This window comes from Ipomoea triloba, chromosome 14 (assembly GCF_003576645.1).
Source record: "Ipomoea triloba cultivar NCNSP0323 chromosome 14, ASM357664v1".
Taxonomy (NCBI): Eukaryota; Viridiplantae; Streptophyta; class Magnoliopsida; order Solanales; family Convolvulaceae; genus Ipomoea; species Ipomoea triloba.
In genome coordinates, this window is record NC_044929.1 from 5,975,767 (window position 1) to 6,000,720 (window position 24,954).

The following is a 24,954-nucleotide window of genomic DNA, read 5'->3' on the forward strand; positions in this document are numbered from 1 at the left end:
GGGGGGGGGGGGGGGGGGGGGGGGGGGGGGGGGGGGGGGGGGGGGGGGGGGGGGGGGGGGGGGGGGGGGGGGGGGGGGGGGGGGGGGGGGGGGGGGGGGGGGGGGGGGGGGGGGGGGGGGGGGGGGGGGGGGGGGGGGGGGGTGGTTATGTATTCGGAGAACTCCTAAACATAATTCAAAAAATGGAGAATGGAAAATGTGGATGAAACCTGGCGAAACCCATATTCCCCTTTAACATTTCTCCCCGGTTGTGCATTTCTAAGCTTTAGATTGGATCTTTGTTGAGCTCCAAATTAAAAATTCATATTATTAATCTTATTAGAGTTTAATTGTATACACTATTAATTTAGAGATAAATTTGTAAAGTTTATGATTTGTCATCTTCAAATGATATAAACACTTGCTCATTTGAATCGTAGAACCGATGCTCTCCGCATTCATTTGAATCTAGCTCTGCATAAAGTGCAGTGTAATTAAAATAGCTGTGCTATGCAATGAGCTACCATCTGAAATTAACAACAAATTAAAACAAAGAGGTATCAACTATGTATCCATAGATATGATAAATGAGATCTCTACTATCACTTGATAATATATAGTTCAGTAGTCCATTCTAATTTAATAAATAAAGAGAGCATCTTCAAGGATTTATATAAAAAAAAATCTGAAAATAACCAACTAAATCAAGCAAAACAAAATTTAGACTCTGAAGCATTTAACACAAGTACAAAAAGTATAAATATTTCAAATAAAGTCCTGGATTATGCATGAGACCAACTCTTCAACGGTTGGCCTTGGCAACTCTCTCAATCTCATCCTTCTTCTTAATTGCGTAACTGCAAGTAAAATGGGAAGAGATAATCAATCAGTGGATGCAGATTGAATAAAGTGCAAACATTATATATACAACTGCATGTGCACTTGTTCATGGGAAGGTGAATTAACCATGCCCATCTGCATCTTTGCTCTGGCCTCTGGGGATAATAGGAGGCTAATGGTGTTTTGGTAGGTTTCTATTGTAGTCAAATCTTGAATATATTCACTTTTTTATCTATCGTTGCATTGAAAACAAAGAGGTTAACGCCTTGAAGATGTGAAGACATTGGATGAATTAAAAATATGAAGACAGCATTGATTTTAAATTTATGGTCTAGCACCTGGGTAAAAACAGATCAGATATAGTAATTCAACAGCTACAACGTAACCAGGTTAACACTCCCAAATGACAACATCAAAATATGGGGGTTCATTCATTTAATTTGCCATATCAACCACAAATTGAAAACATATATCCAAACCAACTACTCTCTCTCTCTCCCATTTAACCTGTCTGTTTGTTATTCATTAGTCAAACCAACTCTTTTTACTTGCTTACTTTCTTTAGTATTCTTAAATTATTTTTAAATTTATATCTTTTGTGTTTAATAGTACTTTTAATGTAGTTTCTAAACATATAAATTCAGACACATAAAATGAGACGGAAATACTTGATAAAACATCATATATTACCTGTTGGAAGACCCCTTGGCAGCATTAATGAGTTCATCTGCAAGGCACTCAGCAATGGTCTTGATGTTCCTGAAAGCACTTTGGCGAGCACCACTTGTTATGAGGTAAATTGCTTGGTTCACACGACGGAGAGGAGATATATCAACAGCCTGACGTCTCACAACACCAGCAGAACCAATTCGAGTAGCATCTTCTCTTGGTCCACTGCATGAGTATAGAAAGGAACATACAAAAGGTTATGGATAGATAATTACCAAAGTAGCTCAAAACCAATAAATATACAAAATGGTTAAATCAAAGATTAGGGTTCAATGAAGTATTCGAATCCTATCCCCAATAAAAAATAAATGTACACTGCTAATTTCATCCATATTCCCTTTGTCAGCCACAACCATTATGCTTGCTTCATTTATGCGAGTCTAAAAATTGTGATCTTATGAAGATCTTAAACAGTTATAATTACATGCTAGTGATGCTACATATCAAAACAGACTTAAGTAAACATCATACAAGAGGAACCTAAAAACAATATGAATAGATGCAATCATGACAAAACAAGAAAGGGAATTATTGAACAATATACACGCAAAATAAAGAATGAAAAGACAACCTATTGATCACAGCATCAACAATCACTTGAATAGGATTTTGGTCTGTCAACAAATGAATGATTTCCATAGCATGCTTAACAATTCGAACTGCCATAAGCTTCTTCCCATTGTTCCTTCCATGCATCATCAGTGAATTGACCAACCTCTCCACAACAGGGCACTGGGCCTTCCTGAACCTTTTGGCTTGGTACCGACCTGCAGTGTGTGGTGTGTAGGTAGGATGCTTGGCTGCGGTGGCAGTGATATAATCATCCACAGACAAGTCATTAACCTACATCAAAGACATTATTCCAACAAAACACATAAGGGGGCATTTATTAGGGTGAGATTGATAGCATTAAATTAGAAAGGCATCATGTCATGAACCAAATTAAAAAATTAGCAGAATAAATTTCATATAATTGCAAGTAACTAGTAATGCAAAAAAAAAAAATGTAAATGTAGCATATTCCTCAAACAGTCATTCAGCCATTCTCTCATGAACTCAAGTGCAAAACAACGACCACTTCGACTTGTACTGCAACTAAGTGCAACGGAACAAGGATAAATTCCTAATCATTCTACATTGTTCAGCATCTTATCTTAATTGCTAAACCTAATAAACCTCGTTAATCTCCAATTACGTGACATTCCAAATAGATTAGTTACCCTTTCTATACAAAACAAAGGTAACACAACAAGCAAATAAATACCGAAGAACATAAATTCCATTCTCTTTATCATCCGCATAACAAATAGCAGGAAAAAAAACTACTAAAAAATTGAAAGAGATTGAACCTGAACATCGTCGTAAGACCAACGGTTGAAGAGCAGGATATCACTGCGAACCTTCTCTTCTTGCGGATTCACACTGTGCACTGCTACCGGATTCGCACTGTGTACTTCTACCGCTCCTTCCATCTTTGCTTCACCGTCGCTATTGCTTTCTCGCACACTCCCTCTCCCGGCAGCTGATATGCAGAAAACGAAGAGAAGAAACCCTCGCAAGCTCCAGTTTTATACCTAACTTAAAATTGAAACTAGGTCTCCAGTTTAAGGCCCATGATCCATATCTTTAGTGGGCTTCTCATAACTTTTGAAATTTAGGGTCGGTTTGGAAAGTAGGAAAATGACTTTCGAAAAATATTTTCTGTAAAATGAGTCATTTTTTGAAAAATATTTTCCTTTCCAGTGTTTGGTTGCGTTATGAAAAATTGTGTGTTTAGTTCATTTTTCTAGAAAATGAGTAGAATTGTATAATTATATATTTTATTATTTTATTTAAAATATAAAATAATATAAAAATATATAAATTAATAATATTTATTATAAAAGAAAAAAAAAACAAAGGTCTGGCTCTGGTTTCCGCCGGAATAGGTGAGATGGCTATTTTGGCCGAGAACATGCGAAACAGTCATTTTGGCCATTTCGGAAAATGACTTACGGAAAAAATTTCGTAAGTCATTTTTCGGAAAAATGAACTGATTTTCCTTGGTCAACGGAACCGCATTTTCTGGACGTTGCCAAATACCAAAAACTCAGAAAACATTTTTTTGGTTACCAAACACACCCTTAAAGTGTTAACCATCTTTTTGGAAATCCAGGAAATTATTTTCAATTTTAAATATTTCTGTGTTGGGTCATATTTGTGTGAGACTAAAATAAAGGTTAAACTAAATAGCGGCCATGTGTTGAGCGGGAATCGCAACTCCATACTCTTTTTTTTCCCAGTTTTGCTTTGGTTTGCCCATATGATCAAGAATATTGAAAATATGACTTTCTGGCTCTCTAAAGAGTATTATGTCCATCTCATTAGCTTTCTTTATGTCATCCAATGATCCAGTTGATTCAATTTTCTTCCAAAACACATGCAAGACCGATCCTTTTTGCTTAAATAAGAGTATTTGTACCTAATTGATCAAATTAAGCAAATGAGGATCCTTTTAAACATAAGATCTAAACTTTAAGCACAAAATAAAGGTTAAACATGGGGTAAAACATAATAAAAATGAATTTATCAGATAGGGAAAATGCTTATTATTCTATATGTTGATGGAGAAATAGGACATAAAGCTCTTGGTGGAGTCAGAGAAGGTCGCAAACTCACAATATAACCATCATGGATCAATCTTAACCAATCTTGGGCCTACCCGTTGAGGATGAACAAGAACCCTTGACATAGAATAGTGTCTCTACTATGGTTACCATCATCGCAACTCAGTAATGCGTTACGTGAGCACGAGGGTCGCATGAGCCAATGTAAGTCTTGATTGTTGGGAATCAGAACTCCTTGGGGAGTAGGGTTGACATCACAACCGGGGTATAATATATGTTGCAGGGCTCCAAAAACTTTTCATGTGCTTCCATCTTCCTTTGTATCTCATCTATTATCTACTTCAACTACTACATCTCTTCACTGGGTGTGCTTGGAACCCACCCATTGGTCTCCCCCTATTTCTTGAGTCCTGATGATTGTTCTTGACGTCCATGAGCTTAGAGCCCATGATTCGTCGACCTCATTGTGGTGGACTCTCCCTAGGTAGGTACCTTTGTTGCTAGCTTTAGTCATAAACTTTCTTGTACAAACACTTTAGTACCCAATCAGTCTAAGCTAGACCATGTTTGGGCCAAATGGTCATCCTCTTGTTCCTGATGACCTCAATTTGCATTATTCACATCGTGGCAAGCTAACCTTTGTGGTGAGTTCACCTCAACCCCATTCTAATTCACTTCCATCAGACATTGGTTTGTTGGCATCGCACTTGGTCCATTGGTGAATGGGATCTATTGGACCGACATGGCTCCATTGGGTGCCCCTACTGAAGCATTTTCTTGGAAAAGGGACACTATGTCTCATATTCCTGTCATAATACTATTGAGAATGACTTGTTGATTCGTGGGCGCCCTAGCTTGGAGGTCCAAGGTCAGCTACCCTAGGGTCAGCAAAGGGGCGACATTGTCTTGGAGAAGGGGTGACACTATGTCTCATATTCCTACCATAATGTCATTGAGAATGTCTTGTTGAATTGCAATCTCCTTGGCTTGGAGGTCTTGGTTGACTAACTTATTAGGGTCAACAAAGGGGTTGTTGGGGATTGCTCTCTCCAACTCGGTTATGGTTTATTTGCTCCCTTAGATCCCACCCTGGTCCCAACGTTAAGGTTTGTTGCTCGCATTCACATTAGGATTAGTTGTTGTCATTCAATGAGACACTAGTGTTCAAGAATTACGTGAGTTTGATTGTGCCATTTTCCTGGTGAGTAAATTGTGGGATAAAACATGAATTAATGAAAGTACCAATGATGGAGGAAATTTCTTTCGACTAAGATAACTATGAAAGGAAAATGCCTAATGTAAAAGAGCAAATAAGACGAAGAGACTTTCTATAGTAGGCAATATTACTCTTGAAAGTACAATAGTGACTTAGTGAGCATGTGATAAGCGCCAAATACACTATGTTTGTGGAGTATTTTGGAGGAGTTTTGTGCTTTAAGTGTTGTTATTAGAATGATATAAGTGCGTGCTATAAATTGAGTTAAAAGGGCTAATTTGGTGCATTTTGGTGTTTGTTAGGCAAACATATCAAGGCGAGGGCAAATTAATCAAGAAAGGAGCCAAAAATAGGAAGAATGCGGCAAGGTCACACCGTGAGGAGTAGCGTTACACCAACTTCAGAAATCTGGTTTTGCTCGTCACGCCACCCCTCACGCGGTAGAAGACCTCGTGGCACAAACTTCTGCGAGCTTGATATGTTAGCCACACAACACATCACGTAGTAAGAGAGCTCGTGACATGAACATCTGCGCACTGGTTCTACGTGTCACGCCGTCTGTCACACGGTAGTGGCCTGCGTGACATGTGGAGTACTACTGCGTGACGAGCAGCGTGACTGGAGGGAATTAGCGGGTATAAATAGCTTATCTGTTTTAATTTGCAGGAGTTATCTAGTTTTTTATACTTCGTTCAATCTTGTACTTTAAATTTTAGAGAGAGAATTCTCCCTAGGGTTCTTGGAGCAACTTGACACATTGATCTAAGGCTTCTAGGTGGATTCCTACTCCTTGATTGAAGAATTTCTTTAATTTGGAGATTGAAGATTGTTCTTGAAGCTAAGTTTGTTCATTTCATTCAATTGCAATTTACTTTTATTTCCAATGCTTCCATTGATTCTTCATCTTAGCTATTCAATTGTGACAATGTCTAGCAAGGTAATTCTTAATTAGGATTAGGTTTACTTGTTAGGATGCTAGAATGTTTTTATTACAATTAGGAATGGACTAGATTCTTGTTGGAAGTGAACTTTGTGTAGACTATTGTATTATGACAGCCGCATTATACAAGAGATCTAGGAGGCGTGTAGCCACCAAGTGGTTGGGACTACACTATAGCCTACTCCACTTGCAATTCCCACCTTGCACCGGGGGGTAGACCTTGGAAGAAGATGTGGACTCTATGTGTTCGATGAAATGTCTAAACTCTCAAGTAGTAAGGTTGCTATGAGAATATGATTTTACTACACACTTGATAGGCCAAATAAACCACGAGAGTAGCTTGACAATAGAAACATCTTCCAAGAATCATGATCAATACATTACACTACTTCCTATACTTAGGGTCATTCTATTGCATCCAACCAAGAAACACCTAGTCCTAGTCCCCTCCATTTACTTAATTGCTTCTTTACAATTACTTGTTGCTTTACTTTCACTTGTTACTTTGATAATGCTCCTTGTTTAGTCTTGACACCTAGCTTTCTACGACTCGATCTTACGAACTTGTATTTATATTAGTCGCGCATTTCTCATTCATCATCCTTAGAGAACGACATCCCGGGGAAGTTTCACATTTCCCAACCTACTTTCCATACACCGTTTACTATAATTATCAGCATGTCAGTAAGACAAAAGATATTCCTACAAAATAAGGATTGGCCTATTTGTAGCGACTATTGGTTGGCTTCCGCTTTCCTGACCTCATGTGCCAACTCTAACGCTACTTCTTGGGCCGACCCAGAGTCGGCATCCTTGGTCTAGCCTTTGAGTTTTATGGGCCTAAAATCATTTGGTCAAATCCAATATATCGATCAAGTATAATTAGAAGGATTTTAAAAAAAAATGTGTGAAAGAATGTTAAAATATAAAATAAACAGAATTATAAGATGATTTAAAATAAGAATAATTTGCTACCTAATTTTTCTGTGCATTGCCACTAACTTGGACCTAGTAGAATCCAGCTGTTTTTTCTCTTTTCCATCGACTATTAACGAAATAGCCATCATAAACTAAACTAATTTATAATTCTCCCCATTGAATGTGTCTACTAATCATTATATATGCATATCCAAAAGTCTGCAACATGTATGTATGTATGTTTCTACTCAAGAACTAAATTATTTTGTGTTGATATATATATAATGTCAACATATAATTTTATAAAAAAGAATATAAATATATCATATCAAATACTAAAAATAATAATTATTATGAATAAATGGGCGATGACATTTTATAAATAAAATAAAATTTTACTTTCATGTTTTACAAAATACCATTAAAAATTTCTATTTTACAATAACCGATATTTTTATTATTTGAAATTGTATTATATTGTAGAATTTTTTAACTCCTGAAACAAACGATATTATATTTAGTAGCATAAATACAAAATTTTTTAAATACAAATCAAAGATTTCATTATTATTACTCCGTATGTATTATTATTATTATTATTATTGTTGTTGTTGTTGTTGTTGCTGCATACGACATCCGGTATTTTAGTAAAAAAAAAAAATCCTCTATATTTAAGCATTAATAACTTTTTGACTTAATGATTATAAAATAGACTTTTAGACCTAGAATTTGAATTTCACTAATAATATTTATTCACGGGTATTATAATTATACTATTGTGCTCGTGGTGTACGTGTATAATAATATTCATTCACAATTTATTATTTGTATAAAAATTATCATAATGATAATGGTAATTCATAATACAAACTTTATAAATACGTAAACATTATAATACTGGTTACACATAACGTCTTGGCATCAAATGATATTTAGACACCTGGCATACATTAGTGTATGCTACACTTATGATGTCGGTTTACAAACAAATATCTAACCTCGTAATTTACGAACCATTGATTATAACAAATAGATTACTAATTATGCCAATGCACTCCAGCTATCTTTTTTATTATTATTATTATTATTATTATTATTATTATTATTATTTTTGGTGTCTATAATGATAAAACAGGTACTACATCGACTCCTATTTCTTGCTCCCAACTACTTTTACTCTCTCACACAAATTTTTGATCTAGACATTTTTATTGACATCCACATGATCAACGAAAATATCCAATCCTTGTTTATTACATCATGGAATAAAAGTGAGACAGTAAAATTTAAGAGTACATGTAGTAGAACTCATAAAAATAATATTGTAAAATATGTAATTTTAGTTCTCAAGTTAGGTTTAAAGTATTATTTCAATCTAGTTACTCAACGTGAACATGTAAATATATTTTCTAGTTGTTTACCTAAAATCTGGTTTTTGTCAACCACGTTTAAAAACTATATAGGAATTAAAATCGTTGGAAAAAATACAGCAAAAAAAAAAAAAGTGAATTGTTTTTAATGTTGATAGGTGATATCTGCTATTTTGTACAATTATTCACCCCTTATTCTAGTTGTTTTGAAGGTTATTTTTTGTATCCTAGTGAAATTAGGAATTGTTTGTGTGTTATATTGTCCAAGTGCTGAATTATCTACAAGGAACAACAAAGGAAGAATATTGGAACATTTTGGACAAGTTCTGGAAGAAAAGCGAATTACAAGGAAGAATACAAGTTGGAAAAGAATTGGAAGCTGCCTAATGGGCCAATGCCCATCTACCTCCTATATATTCTACCTATTCTCTACAATTAAACAGGTTCCCTTACAGAGTTCAGAACCCTAGTTAGTTTTAGTTTATTCTCTTTATATTTCCCTAGCATAGTTATACATTAGATTATTTAATTTCAAGCTTGGAATCTTGGATTGAAGTTGGATTTGTTCTTTATCAGTTAAGTTTCTCTTCCCTTTTATTTCTTACAATGTTTATGGTTATTTATTATTGCTTTGCTTTGTTTACTTTAATCATGCGTGAGTAATTCGCCTATGGGTTTGGATTAGGGATCCATTGTTAATCTTGATGTTCAATTTATGATTAATTGCATAAATGGATTGAATCTTTTACCTAGGGTTTATGTTGATTTGAGGATTTCTTTGCATTAGTTATTGGTTTGTGGCCAGAATTAATTGCTAGTCTAGGAGAGGGATTCATTACAACGACAGTTGGATGAAGACCTCGAGCCTTACCAATTTCAACCTAATTTTCCTGCTATGAAAGTAGAGGTAATTTTGGGGGCTTACAATGCTTAGGTGCTTAAGGTTATGATTGATGCATCACGACAGTGGGGCAATCTTAGCCTAATTCTCTTATTGATTACGAAAGTAGCTGAGTAGAATTCTTCTGTGCATTGTCCATATATCCCTTGGTTAATTATTCTTTCCCTAATCCTGAGTTTGTTAGAACATCAAGGTTATAATCCCCCTATCTTGCCCATACTTTTCTCATACAGTTTACATCTTAATCAATTGCTTTCTTTTACATCATTCAGTCTTTGTTGCTTGGATTCTATTAATTCATATACTCTAGTGCCTGGTAATTCACACAATTTCGTGCCATAACACCAATCCTCAGCGGAACGACATTACACCCTTTTTACACTCATTATTTGTGCTCATCGCATTTTGGCGCCGTTGCTGGGGATTGGTTTATTTGGTTTTGATTGTGTGATTAATTTCTTACTAGCATTAGAGTTAGTGAATTTTAGGAGATCAAGTTTTATTTTTGTTTATTCAAAAAAAATCCAAAAAATAAAAATAAAAAAATAAAAAATAATAATAAAAAAAAAATAGCTAATGTGCCTGCAAGTCTATATCTTTTGAGTTGATTGAAAGGGATTCCCATGATGGATCAAGGAGGATACTATGGTTGTCAAGAGCAAGGAATGTCATTGCCCGATTTCGCCAGAATGTGTATAAAGACTTTTCAAGGTGGTCCACTTCAATCATTCCTTTCATACTCTAAATGGTGTTCATATTGTGGTGAAGCTCATGCTTTGGAAAATTGCTACAAGTTAAACTCCACAATACAAGCACCACATCCTCAGGAGTACCAATCTTTCCCTCAAGAGTTTGGTGCCAATATGAATCAAGAAGTTTTTCAAGGAAGTGCACCACCAATGTTCATGCCACAACCTCTTTGGTGTGCCATATGTGGAGGATCACATGAAGCCGAAAGATGCTACATCTTTGATCCTAACTTTCGATATTCAGGCCAAGTTCAAGTACCTATACATCAAGAACATCAAGAGCCATTCTATCAAAGACCTCCACAAACAAACCGACCTATTGATGAGGAAACCTTAGCAATAGCTAGGCGTTGGGGAGTCACTATTGTACCTGATGATGACACTGAGGATGGTGGATATCCATGAGACAAAGTGAGGAAGTATATGCCAATGATCAATGGGAGCCTCAAGAGCCATTTTATCAAAAACCTCCACAAGCAAGCAAACATATTGATGAGGAAACCTTAGCAATAGCTAGGCGTTGGGGAGTCACTATTGTACCTGATGATGACACTGAGGATGGTGGATATCACATGAGACAAAGTGAGGAAGAACATGCCAATGATCAATGGGAACCTCAAGAGCCATTCTATCAAGGACCTCCACAAGCAAGCCAACCTATTGATGAGGAGATGAGGTCCATGATGAATAAATTAATCATTCAAATGAACTTGTTACAAGCTCAATTGGAAGATCTTAAGGCTCAAGGGACAGGCTTGACAACTCAAGAACCCATTCAAAATTCAATTCCTTATGAAGATGTTATACATGAGTTGTTCACGCCAAGTGAAGGTGGTGATTCAGAGGAGATGGAGGATGGAGCTGATGAAAATGAGAAGGTGAATGATGGAATTGAAATGGAAACTTTGAATTGGGAAGAAAGTGTGGAGTTACAAGGGAATGGTGACAAAGAGCAACTTAAAGATAATCCAAGTGAAGAAGTGTTCAAGAATGATATAGTTGATGAAATTGATGGCACAAACGAGGTATGTCTTTCATTTGATGACACTCCCTTGGGTGAGAACTTTAGACTAACTTGGGAACCGGGAGGTGTCAATGTTTTTGAATGTGGAGGCCCCCATTGGCCAATTTTCATGTCCAAGGATTCTTACTTCATCTTAGTGCATAAAGAAGACCCAAGGTTTTCCCTACTTGCTCCAAGAAAGGAAAATCAAGGAGAAAATAAGAATGGATTTGGTGAAAGTGTGTGCTTGAATTTTGAGTTCATGGAGGAACAGTCTTTGAGTTTTATGGTGGGGACTTGTGTAGAAAGGAATTCATTGATGACCACCATTTGAGGCACTATCTTGAAGAAAAATTTGCTAGGAAGGATGGGATGTTCTTTGTTCAATTCAATGATGGTTGATCTTGAGAGGTTGAGTCGAGCTGACGACAGTAAACTTAGCGCTTCATGGGAGGCACCCCATGTTATCCTTTACTTTTCGCACTTTACTTGATTGCATTTTTCTTTTTCTTTTAGTTCGAAGTAGAGTTAGGAATTTTCTTTATTTACGGGGTATTCCTTGGGTTGTTTTTGGTGTGAGGTTTGCATTATTTTCCCTTTGAGAGAGTGGGGAATGGTTAGAATTGGAGAGGTTAGGCTTTGGAACAGTTTAGAATTGTTTTAGGGAGTATTTTGGACTAACTTGCAGGTGAAACTGATCTTGGGCGCGACAAGAACAGAAGTGCGCAAAGAGGAGCCTGGATCACGGCCTGGCTCACGGCCGTGACAATGGCCGTGATGCCGAGGTGTCGTTTTTCAGCAGAACAGAGCAAAGCAGGGCTCTGGGTCATTGGCTACATCCCGGTCGTGACCCGGGCCGTGACCCCGCCCAGATAATTCCAGTACGCACAGGCCTATTAAGGGCTCTGGGTCACAGCCACCATCCCGGCCGTGACCCTGCCCGTGATGCCCCTCCAGAAATTCCAGTGCTGAGAGCTTAAACGAGGGCTCTGGGTCACGGGCCACCTCCCGGCCGTGACCCAAGCCGTGATGGCGATCCTGAATTCCAGTGTCTAACGAGCATTTTGAGGCCTTTGGGTCACGGGCCGCATCCCGGCCGTGACCCAAGCCGTGATGGCGGTCCTTACGAAAAAAAGAAGAAGAAAAGAGTAAAAAAAAATGTTATGTTTTCTAGTTCGTTTTTTCTAGTTCGTGAGGCCTTGTTTGTCCATCAGGGACGATGTCCAGTTTAAATGTGGGGGGGGGGGGTACTATTTCTGATGAATTTGGATGAAGTTTGCTTGAAGGACTCAATTTGCAGCTAAAGTTTGGATGAAGTTTGCTTGAAGGACTCAATTTGCAGCTAAAGGTAATGTGCAGTTTGCTTGAAGGACTCAATTTGCAGCTAAAGGTAATGTGCTTTCCTTGTGTAGGACTCAATTTGCAGCTAAAGGTAATGTGCTTTCCTTGTGTTGTACTCAATTTGCAGCTAAAGGTAATGTGCTTTCCTTGTGTTGTGGCTGTGACCGCTTTACTTCCTGCTGGTTTGTGGTTTGTTTTGGTGGTACTTGTGTAGCTCAGCTTGTCAGGGATGATTCAAGGTTGAGCTTGTGATAATTCAGTCTCTTGCTAATAGTTGGGTTAACCTTTAACATAAATGTTCCCCTGTGTGTTATGCATTGCTAGTGAAGGCTTATGTGGGATTCCGGTGATATTTGTTCTGTCATAGCTTGTCTCAGTGCTCTCATAGTGAAGTCTAGAATTTGCATGCTTTGAAGTGATTTAGGCCATTGTTGTTAGCCCAAGCCTTTAAACCTACCCTGTGTTACATTTATTTTTCCCTAGCTGTCCCGTTTGAGCCTTGTTTTTGTTTAATAAGTGCAAAAGCACTTAACCCCGTTCTTTATGTTGTTTTTCTTGTTTATCCCATTATTTGACCCTTAGCCCTAAGCCATATATTTTCCATTCACCCTTAGAGAGAATGTAACATTTGTTCTTTAATTTAGAGGAGATTTATCTTTTTGAGCTTACTTTTGATAAAGTTATTCCTGTTATCTTTGTTCTAGTGTGGGGGTGTGGTGAAGGAGTTGATTGGTTGGTTTGAATTGAAGGAAAGAAAATGTTTGTAAATTGAAAAGAAAAAAAAAAAGAAGAGAAAAATGGTTGTTAGAGAAAAGAAAGAAAAAGAAGGATGAATAAAAGTGCAAGTCAGGTTGCTCGAATAATTGTCTTCACCCCCACTAGTTTAGAATACTCTTGTCTTTCCAATTATGTTTTGCTCTCTTGATTCATATTTTCCATATCTCCTCTAGGTTTAGTTGTGAATAGGTGTGAAATTCTCTCTCTTTTGTTTATTTTTCCATACCCTTTCTTTGTTTAGCCACTCACCCTTAGCCCCATTACAAGCCAAATAAAGTCCTATTTGATCTTAGCATGCAGTTTTAGAGTGATCTATGTGAGTATGAAGGGCATGTTTATGGGAGTTCATCTTAAGCCAAGTCTTGCATAATCTCAACTGAGTACATGTGCATACAGGGTTCTAATCTACCTAATTTTGGGTGCCCGGTTATTGGCCTGAGAGTGGAACTCACTTGTGATTCTGAGATGATTCTTGAAGCAGGTTAGGTTGTACAAGTTGGTTGGTGGTATGTTCGGTTGAGCAGGAAGGTAGTGTGATCAGTTGCAGTGCATGGAGGATGGATTATCCTAGGTAATTGCTTGAGAACAAGCAAAAGTTTTAGTGTGGGGGAGTTGATATCTGCTATTTTGTACAATTATTCACCCCTTATTCTAGTTGTTTTGAAGGTTATTTTCTGTATCCTAGTGAAATTAGGAATTGTTTGTGTGTTATATTGTCCAAGTGCTGAATTATCTACAAGGAACAACAAAGGAAGAATATTGGAACATTTTGGACAAGTTCTGGAAGAAAAGCGAATTACAAGGAAGAATACAAGTTGGAAAAGAATTGGAAGCTGCCTAATGGGCCAATGCCCATCTACCTCCTATATATTCTACCTATTCTCTACAATTAAACAGGTTCCCTTACAGAGTTCAGAACCCTAGTTAGTTTTAGTTTATTCTCTTTATATTTCCCTAGCATAGTTATACATTAGATTATTTAATTTCAAGCTTGGAATCTTGGATTGAAGTTGGATTTGTTCTTTATCAGTTAAGTTTCTCTTCCCTTTTATTTCTTACAATGTTTATGGTTATTTATTATTGCTTTGCTTTGTTTACTTTAATCATGCGTGAGTAATTCGCCTATGGGTTTGGATTAGGGATCCATTGTTAATCTTGATGTTCAATTTATGATTAATTGCATAAATTGATTGAATCTTTTACCTAGGGTTTATGTTGATTTGAGGATTTCTTTGCACTAGTTATTGGTTTGTGGCCAGAATTAATTGCTAGTCTAGGAGAGGGATTCATTACAACGACAGTTGGATGAAGACCTCGAGCCTTACCAATTTCAACCTAATTTTCCTGCTATGAAAGTAGAGGTAATTTTGGGGGCTTACAATGCTTAGGTGCTTAAGGTTATGATTGATGCATCACGACAGTGGGGCAATCTTAGCCTAATTCTCTTATTGATTACGAAAGTAGCTGAGTAGAATTCTTCTGTGCATTGTCCATATATCCCTTGGTTAATTATTCTTTCCCTAATCCTGAGTTTGTTAGAACATCAAGGTTATAATCCCCCTATCTGGCCCATACTTTTCTCATACAGTTTACACCTTAATCAATTGCTTTCTTTTACATCATTCAGTCTTTGTTGCTTGGATTCTATTAATTCATATACTCTAGTGCCTGGTAATTCACACAATTTCGTGCCATAACACCAATCCTCAGCGGAACGACATTACACCCTTTTTACACTCATCATTTGTGCTCATCAATAGGGATATTGGGTATCGGTTGTGACTTATTGGGCTAGGGTGAGATAAGTATGGGTGTTGGAGCAAGGTGGTCCAAGAACTGGAGGGAGGGCCGCTCAATGGGCGCGCCGACCACGCTCGGCCAGCTCACCCACTACGCAGCCACGCCGTGGCCTGGCACCTCGCACCCCTGATCGCAGGGTGTGACGGGAAGGGGGGTGCGGGGGATTGGTGCAGTGTACTGTGTAATAGTGGTGTAGGGTGTGGAGGCGTGAGCCATGTGACAGTGACGTAGGGTGTGGAGGCGTGGACCACATTACAAGAAGTGGCGGGGTGAGGTCGTGAGGCGTACACGTGGACAGTTCAGGGAAGGAGGGGACTACTATAAATAAGGCGTCTGGTTCCTCATTAGGAGAAACCTGAACACTACAAGCACTATAGCCTAGTGGTCTATAGTTTTTACTTTCAACCCATCTATATGTGTTCGATTCCTGCTTTTAGCATAGTTGATCATTGGCCTATCACTTGGGCCTTAGTCTTTTTCGTGGGCTCCCTTTTCTTACGGGTCGCGAATTCGGATTTTTTCTATTGGGCTCAGCACCCCTAATTTGTATTCTTTATGTCCGGTTTATGGTGGACCCAGTCCCAATAAAACCATAATGTTTATTATGGAAAATACTGCTCAATGCTTATTGGTTTCTATACATGAAGTATTGTATTGTATGAGATCTTTTCTACAAATGGACCTGTACACTATTGGATGAGAGTTACACCTTCCAAGCTTTGGTATGGTTTGATTCTATCTTGGATGCATTCACAGCCTAACAAGCTCTTCATGGCCAAAAAATTTACAATGGATGTGTGTGGACAATTAGACCAAGATGACCCTTTGGAATGTCACACTCCTAATCATTCTAATCCAACTTTTCAAGAAGAACCAAGTATCTCAGAGTCAAGGAATCATCAATAGCAACAGTTCTTCTCCCAACCACTAATGATGAAAGCAACACTCAAGATTTCAACAACTTAGAGTCTCTTGAGGATTATTTTGAGACAGGACTTGTGACTACTACCTTAGACTTGAAACTCAACATTGGGTAGCAAGAGATATTTTTAGACGGTGCAAGTCAAAAGGGAATGTCATTTATGTGTCACGATCAAGCTCAAGAACCATTTCAATCATTTGCTTTGCCAACTAGCCACCATCCAAAGTTGCATAGATCGCTTCAACAAAGATGTGTTTATTCTATTCCTCTTTACACCTTGTCACCTTGAGGACAATGTGTTTTTTTGAAGGGGTGGAGAGTGATACGCATAAAAGGAAAGAAATAATGGGAACTTAATTAATGGAAAGAATCAATTTTTAGAAAGTGATTGATTATAGATTAACAGGGAGATATTATGTATATCCCATTTGATGTGTTGCTTCGGTTAATGAGGTTTGGGGTTTGACTGAAGTTATTTTTAATTCAATTTTTCATAATATTAAATTTAGTATTAGTATACAAAATTTATATATTTAGAAACTACACAAAAAGTACTATTAAACACAAAAAATTAAATTTAAAAATAAGTAAAAATAGTAAAGAAAATAAACAAAGAAGAAATAGTTGGTTTGACTAATAAATAGTAAGTAGGACAGATAAAATGGGACAGAGAGAGTATAATTTTAGTAGGATAATATTATTGGTATTAGTACTTTAGTATAAATAGGTCCATTGTATATGAAAATTAGGAAGCAGAGAAATATATTGTTATTCTACTCATTTAGCTACTGTTCTTCTTGAAGCGGCCTCACACGCTCGAAGTGTGAAATTGGAGTTTGCCGTGATTTGAATACGGTTAGGAGTCAGAAGCCTACTCGAAAGGTTGCCTATCCGTTACAGTCCTATCTAGGGTCGTAAGAGTAACCCCAACCAAGTTCGTGGCTATACTGTTGACTTGGGTAACCACAAGGTTACAAGGTCAACGTACTCCCAGATGGAGTAGCCGATTTACCTTCTTGTGATCTTTGCCGACTAGAGTCATAAGAAAATGTTTACCCAGTACACATCATTGGATAGTAATTGCGCCCTTCCCTCATCACTAAAAAAACACTTTTCAAATTAAAATTGCACAACATACATACTTTTCAAATTAAAATTGCACAACATACATAAGTACATAACTGTGTATTACACGGTAAATTCTCATTCAAAATAGATATTGAGTTTCTACTATATTTTTTTAAACTGGATTAACTTTGATAGGAACCAAAGATATTGTGACTACTCAAAGATGGAATGATTATACATATTGGTGAGTTGTTTTCACTTCCTTACAAGGTTGTTGGTTTAGTGGATCATCTTGCTTAGTGAAGCAAACGAGACACATGGCATACAACGGACACCACTTTGCTCTATGTTGGGCACGGTTTAATTTGTGCCCACATTAACCATTTTTGTTTTGGGATTATGGATTGTTATTGGTTATTCATAGATATTTTATGCAACCAAAAAAAAAAAAAATTCTTTATATTTTGATGATAGTAGATGTGTAATTATAGATAGTGTCAAGTCAAGAAGTCAACGAATCATGTTGCTCAGGTGCTTGCACGAGCGGCTAGTTCTTACCTTGTCTTTACAGTTTGAGATTATATCCCGTCGAGCTGTATTTCTAATTTGGTTGTCCTTGGTTATTAATGAGGTTGCATTTGGTTTTCAAAAAAAAAAAATAGATAGTGTCAAGCAAACGTATTGTATGTCTCTCGTTTGATGGCAAAGCAATTAGGATGAATTGAACTCGACCGCACGAGCAGTAGTCAAGATGGGACTCCATATATTATAATATATTACATTATAATATATAGGATTATAGTCACTACAAAAAAAAAAAAAAACTGCTCATAGATAACGGTTAAAAATCATTGTCATTGAGGTAAAATTTCTGTTGTTGAAGTCGGTGTTGTTGTAAGTCTCGTGCAAAGACAGCGGTTAAAAATCGTTGTCTATTAAGTGTTGTTGAAGCTGGTGTTATTGAAAGTATGCCGGATATTGCATTTGCAATTAGTAAACACAGTAGACATACGAGTAACCCGAGTGATATGCATTGGAAGAAAATAGTGAGAGTTATGAGATACTTAACGTATACTCGTGACCTCGAACTGCACTATACAAGATATTCTGTTGTACTAGGAGGGTATAGCGACACTAAGTGGATATATGATATATATTAAGTACTTCAAGTTCATGAGTGGCTACGTGTACACATTTGCTGGTGCAACCATATCGTGGAAATCCTCGAAACAAACTGTTATATCTAGTAATCTAGATCCACGATGGAATCTGACTAATAGCTTTAGGCAAATGTTGTAAAGAGGCCGATTGCTACACCATTATATTTCTTAGAGCATATTCCTAGTTGGAAAAAACCTATACCTCTAACTCGAGTGCACTGCGATAGTTAAGCCGCAATTGAAACGGTACAGAGTAATAATAATGGGAAGTCTAGACAATTTTTTTGAAGATAGGAAGTCTAGACAATTTTAAATGCTGTTATTGCTAATGGACTTCCTAATCTCTTATAAAAACATGTGGTTGGGTAGAATGAATTTTGCAGCTTTCGAAAATTCTGGTTTTCTCTCTACTCCCTCGTTAATTCTAGAAAATCTTCTCCCCATAATCTCTGCTCAATTTCTAAGGTGTTCCTTTGTTTAAATTTGCCCAAAACAATATATGTTGAGTGTTCAACTATACTGTTATAATCCATTTATTATGAAAAATTGACGTTACAATGCTTCTAGAACCTTGAAAGATAGCGAATCAATTTTAAAGAATGTGTGTGATACATGACTTGAATTTCCTTTGAGATTGTTCAAATTGTGTGTACTTTCTATAAAGAATTTCCTACAATTTCTCTACTATATATGGCACCTGTCATACATAGTACAAAACATCCCTTTCTTGATTAAATTGTCTTGTGTGATGCTACAAGGAGCAGAGACGGAGCTACAGTGGGGGTAGGTGCCCCACTAACTCCACCCCCACTCTATATATAGCACTTGTATATATATATATATATATATGTACATATAGTACATGTTTTATATTTAAGTATATTCTCACCAAAAAAAAAATATTTAAGTATATGAAAACAGATAAATATAAAAAAGTGCTTAGTCAGTTGAGTTGGTAGACTTGCGTCTTTTCATAGGGAAGGGTAAGGGTTTGAATCTCCTACTGAGCTTTTTTAGCATATATATACATATAACTTTTTTTTATTTATTAATAATGAGATTCATAATTTATAATATGTTTTCTATTTGAATTATTTTATCAAATTAATTATGTTTCATATTTTGTTATGAATATTTTTATAAAGTTTTGATGTGTTTTATTTTTCACTTATATCCAACAATATTTATGATTATATTTCTTTAATTGTTTCATTTTTAAAATATCTCTTTTGTTTTAATGTTTCATCCAATTGGAAAAAGTTTTCAATTAATAATGAGATGTGTAATTTATAATATGTTTTCTATTTAAATTATTTTATCAAATTAATTATATTTCATATTTTGTTAGGAATATTTTATAAAATTTTGATGTTTTTTTTATTTTTCTTCGCCTATATTTAACAATATTTATGACTATATTTCTTAAGTTTTTCATTTTTTAAACTATATCTTTTATTTTAATATTTCGCCACCACTAACAAAAAAATTCTGGCTCCTGTCCCTAACAAGGATTATTCAAGACTGGATATAACGCGCTTTGCATTGTTAAACATACAAAACAATTTAGTCAAGAAAGGGATGTTTTGTACTATGTTGTAATATATATATATTAGGTTGATCATAAGGCTGACAAGAGCACTTTATTGAAAAGTTGGTAAATTTCAAAGGATTTGATATTTGATAGCGATAATAACTAAGTTAATATTTGACCAGCAAACACTACTATTAACACCACTGATATTAGTTTGATATTCTGATCAATAAGGTTTAAGAAGTAATTTATTATTATTATTATTTGTTTCGTGTAGATGGATAAATTGATCTATAAGAAAAAATAATATCACAATCTAAGTGATTAGTATTACACTACTACGGCATAGATTTAATAAAAGCACTCTGGAAGGAGTGACCCAATGAGTAGAAAATGATTTTTATTATAGGATGGTTACGAGTTTGATTTTTCGTAATGTATACTCTGAGTAATTGTTGAGGATTTACTTTACTACCAAAAAAAAAAAACAAAAAAGTAATATGAAAAGACAAAATCTCATATAAGACCGTCTCATGAATCCATATACTTTAAACGGGATAATTTTTTTTATTAAGTATTACATTTTCTCTCATAAATAGTATAGTTTCCTAACTAACATGGGTGGCGTGGTGGTTCAGCACCTCGTCCCTTACATATGAGGTTAGGGGTTTCCTAATGAGTATTACACTTTTTCCATTATAAGCAATAATCAATCAATCAATTTATTCATTAATAATATTACACTTTTTTTTTCAAAAGTATTACGTTCTCCCTCATAGGTAATAGTCAATTAAATTAAATTATCACTTATTAGCATTACACTTCTTCTCAAAAGTAACTCATCAACCCTAATAAATAACATTTTGATCGATTTAATAGTATTACGTCATATTTTTTAATCAAAGGTATCACATTTCACCTATAAGTAACAATTAATTTATCTTTGATTAGTATTACATTTTACATTAAAAGTATTATATTTCTATATAAATTTGACCCGTCTCACAAAAATGATCAGTGAAATAGTCTCACATAAGACGCGCTAATATGAAAAATGTATTTTTCTATACTAAATTTTCTCTACACTTATTTAATTAAAAACTAAACAACTTAGCAGCTCCCATGCATGTTGCTGCTAAGTTGTTTGGGCATCATCTGTGACAATTTGAACAACATTCTCCTCCCCAACTTGTTGAATGTCATGCTCCACATACTCAAAGATAAACTGATTTGTGTGTGCCTCAATTGAACATTCTTTAGAAGATAAAAAAATTGTGTCCAACCTTGAATTAACACACTAGTTCGTAATGCGTCTTCTCTTACTATCTCTCCATGCATCGGTCATAATTGAGCATCCATTAAGTTTTCACTCCGCTCCATGTACCTTCAAACCTTCTCGAACTCGATCAACCTCTTTTTACAAATACGTCTCACTCATCTCATATCTATTTGGTGTTTGAGCCCCCAGACCATATTGGCCAACGAACTGCTTCAACCAGCAACTTGAAACTATTTCTCTCAAAAGCATGAAATGGAATAGTTGCTTCATATATAGGCCCATCTGCATATGTATTCTTTCACTCGGTTTCCTCTTTCTTTGTTAAAGGCATGAATAATAATTTGTATATGAATGTTTTACCTCAAACATGTAATATTTTTAATAAAAAATGTTTCTTATAGAACTTTGAACACGTACATACTTCGCCAAAACTTCTTCCATTTATGTCAATTCAAGAATCATCAGTATACTATCCTAGTTTTTTTTTTTTTTTTTTGCAGTTATCAAGATACTTACTGGGAGTATGGGGGTAAGTATATTTTCTGAATTAAGAAACAAGATTTTTAAGTGTTATTGTCAGAAACCCTACAGTTATGGGTTGAAATGGTGGAAGTTAATTATCCTTTTCAAAAATAGTTTTTTAAAGAAAATGTAAAACAAAAATTGACGGACGTGCTCGTTCTCTAATGGTTGCTGCAAGACTGTAACGCAACACTGGTAAAGGTGTATTCCTTCCTGGTCTCCAAAACATTAATCTTAAATTCACTTATATTTATTATTATGTTTTTTTTATTTGTCCCTTAAATAATTTTGAAACTACTAGGAAGCTTATAGTTAATGATTCTGAACACGTTATAATCATTCTTCCTAGGACTTTGATTGATTCTACTACACCTGCATCCCTGATCTCTCCCTATATATATATGTGCATGTATAATCCACATTTTGCTTAATAAGCACTACTAAGTAGCATTTATTTGTGTTATAATTTATAAACTATATACCATATGGAACCAAACACTTATAATGTGACAAATGTTGTTGGGGGTGTCCCGTCGCATTACCGGGGCGTGAGGAAGCGGAAGTGGGGGAAATGGGTGTCGGAGATTCGCGAGACTGGGAAGAAATCGAGGATTTGGTTAGGGAGTTTCGAGACAGCTGAAATGGCGGCTGTGGCTTATGATACGGCGGCGTTTTATTTACGGGGCACGTCGGCGCGACTAAATTTCCCGCAGTGGGCCCGGGCCCTCCCCCGGCCGAGGACCTCCGGCGCCGACGACATTCGCGCGGCGGCGCGCGAGGCGGCGCTGTTGCTCAAGGGGGCGATGGCGGAGGACGCGCCGCCGCCGCCCCGGGCGGGAAGTTCTAGTAGTGCTAGTAACGTTGCGGCGGCGGCAGCGCCGGTGAATGTGGGGTTGTCGGAGAGGGAAATCCAAGCCATTAATGATTCGCCGTTGGATTCGTCGGAAATGTGGTCGGAGATGGCGGCGGGGTTTCGTGTTATGGGAGATGATCAATCCATGGTTTTTCCTACTAGTGAGTATGAAGATGAAATAGATGATTCTCTTTGGGATCTTTAGATTATCAGTTGAAAGGTTTTGTTAAGTGAAATGGGTTTACTATGCCACTTGCAGATCGTGTAGTTGACGTTTAGCTGTCACTACCATTTGCTTTTAGAGAGTCAACTTATTTGTATTACACTTATGCATGCTTCATTGTATGATACAAAAATATCTGTTTTACTTAATTATTCCATTGTAATTCCAGTGCAGGTTTAATCTGATAGTTATTCATGATCTAAACTTAGCTATAGATTGTGGAGAAGGACACAGCCCGGATAAACACACTATAAGAGTTACACCTAATGTGATGTGCTATTTTTGATTAATTACTAAACATGGTCCTTCTACCTAATAGGTCACTTAGTCACAGTAATTTAAATTGTACCCTTCACTATCATGTTAGGTCGTCGGGGTGTATGCACCCTGGGAGCTAAGAAATTTTGCCTTCTGTAGGCAAGTTTTTAAATTAAAAAACTCTTAGTCTTGGGGATTTGGTCCCTAAAATAGTGAATTAATACCTAATTTGGTCCCTCGACTATTAAGATTTCACCACTTTGGTCATCGACTTTCAAACTTGTTTAATTTCATCCACAATGTAATTCTTACATAAAATAGTTCTTTGTCCTAATCAAAATAGTTAGTTTACAATTACATAGTTGTGATGAAATTGAGCAAGTTTGAAAGTCGATAACCAAAGTGGTGAAATTCTAATAGTCGAGAGACAAAATCGGATATTAACTCCTAAAATTGTTAATGAAACTCTTACATCAATAACAAATTGGAAATTTATTACATCATAAAAAAATTAAGAAGTACATTTTTACTACAAATAAGTAATTATATTAAGCCATGACCACATACAACTGAGTAATTAAATTTAAGTCGATCACAATTAAGAAATTAAAAGTTTGAGTTTTTAATAATAGAATTTGGTTGACAAAGACTCTTTGTGCTTCGACAGGTTGAGAAAGTATAGATGAATAGATACTACAATGTAATAGATTAAGTTGTATTTAAAAAAAAATTGAATTTGGTGATCATCCCATTTTATTTGTATTGCGGTTAAAATTAAGTATGATTGCTAATCACCAAATAAAGCAAAGCATGCATGTGACAATATAATAGTAAAACTATTATTTCCATTATGATTGCAAGTTAGTCCCATTATTTGGCAAATGTTTTTGGTAGGGAACCTCGAAGCCAGTAGCACAATGTGGAAGTGTGGTTTTATATGATGCTTGCAAAAAGAGTGCAATCAACCTTAATTCTACTTTTTAATTAGGTAGACCCCTGCAATTTACACTATATATCAATAATAATGTATCAAATACTTTTTTAAGAAAGTGTCAAATTTATCTCTAAGTTAGGTAAATATAGTGCAATTTTTATTTTATTTTATTTTTTTGCTGAGAAATATAGTGCAATTGAATTTCCTAAATATTTTTTCTTCCCGTTAAACAATATAATAAAATGGTGCAATTGAGTTCTAATATTACCTATTAGATAGATTAAAATTGAGTTTTAATATTACCTATTAGATAGATTAAAATTGTTTTGACGTTGACTAACGTTCTACACATGCTTCTTTTCAATAATTTGGCAGATGTAATGGAGAATTTCAAACAAATTAAAAAAAAAAGTGTCAAACAAAGACAATCGTTTATGTTGGGCGGAGGCAATTGGAGGGTTATTAGGTCCAAGTAGTCCAACATCCTCACATCTAAAAGTGTTAAATACTATATGTAAGTATAAGATATAAAGTTACACATTTGCTACTAACTATAACGTACTTTTGGTGGAGTGGTAAGTGTTTGATCTTAACAATCAGTATCAAAGTAGGTCACGAGTATATTAGCTAGGCATCATGATCAAAGCTGACTACTATAGTTATTAACAATTATTAACAATAACTTTGGACATAATAGTAAGAACAACTATATGACTATCTTTAAGAAAAAAATAATTCAATTATTTTTAAAACATAACAATGAATGTCAATGTCTTCAATTTCTTGAATAAGGAGTCTAGATATGGACTCTATGTCAAAAGTGACCAATGAAAAAAAAAAAAAAAAAAAAAAGTGACCAATGACAAGAAGGTTAAGATCTAGATCGTTTTAGAACAATCATGGTTGTTCTAATTCATTTGTCAAATTATCAAAAAAAAGTAGTACACGTGAAAACTTAGTCGATCAGCAATAAAATATTTAATATTAGAATTTAATTATACTATTTTATTACTTTATTGAAGAGTTCATTGGAGG

At 35.8% G+C, this 24,954-nt stretch overlaps 2 protein-coding genes across 2 annotated transcripts; one reads left to right on the plus strand and one right to left on the minus strand.

Annotated features, from left to right (window-relative positions):
* Positions 1–537: 537 nt before the first annotated feature.
* On the minus strand, positions 538–3,102 carry LOC116003657 (40S ribosomal protein S5-like). The gene is made up of 4 exons (XM_031243560.1): positions 2,898–3,102; positions 2,120–2,391; positions 1,510–1,713; positions 538–836 (listed from the first exon to the last, which is right to left on the minus strand). The coding sequence occupies exons 1-4, from the start codon at positions 3,018–3,020 to the stop codon at positions 782–784; spliced, it is 654 nt and encodes a 217-aa protein (XP_031099420.1). The 5' UTR covers positions 3,021–3,102; the 3' UTR covers positions 538–781.
* A 19,034-nt stretch (positions 3,103–22,136) lies between these two features.
* LOC116004827 (ethylene-responsive transcription factor ERF021-like) lies at positions 22,137–22,709 on the plus strand. The gene has a single exon (XM_031244998.1). It carries the CDS (start codon positions 22,137–22,139, stop codon positions 22,707–22,709), a length of 573 nt encoding a protein of 190 aa, XP_031100858.1.
* The last annotated feature ends 2,245 nt before the right edge of the window (positions 22,710–24,954 follow it).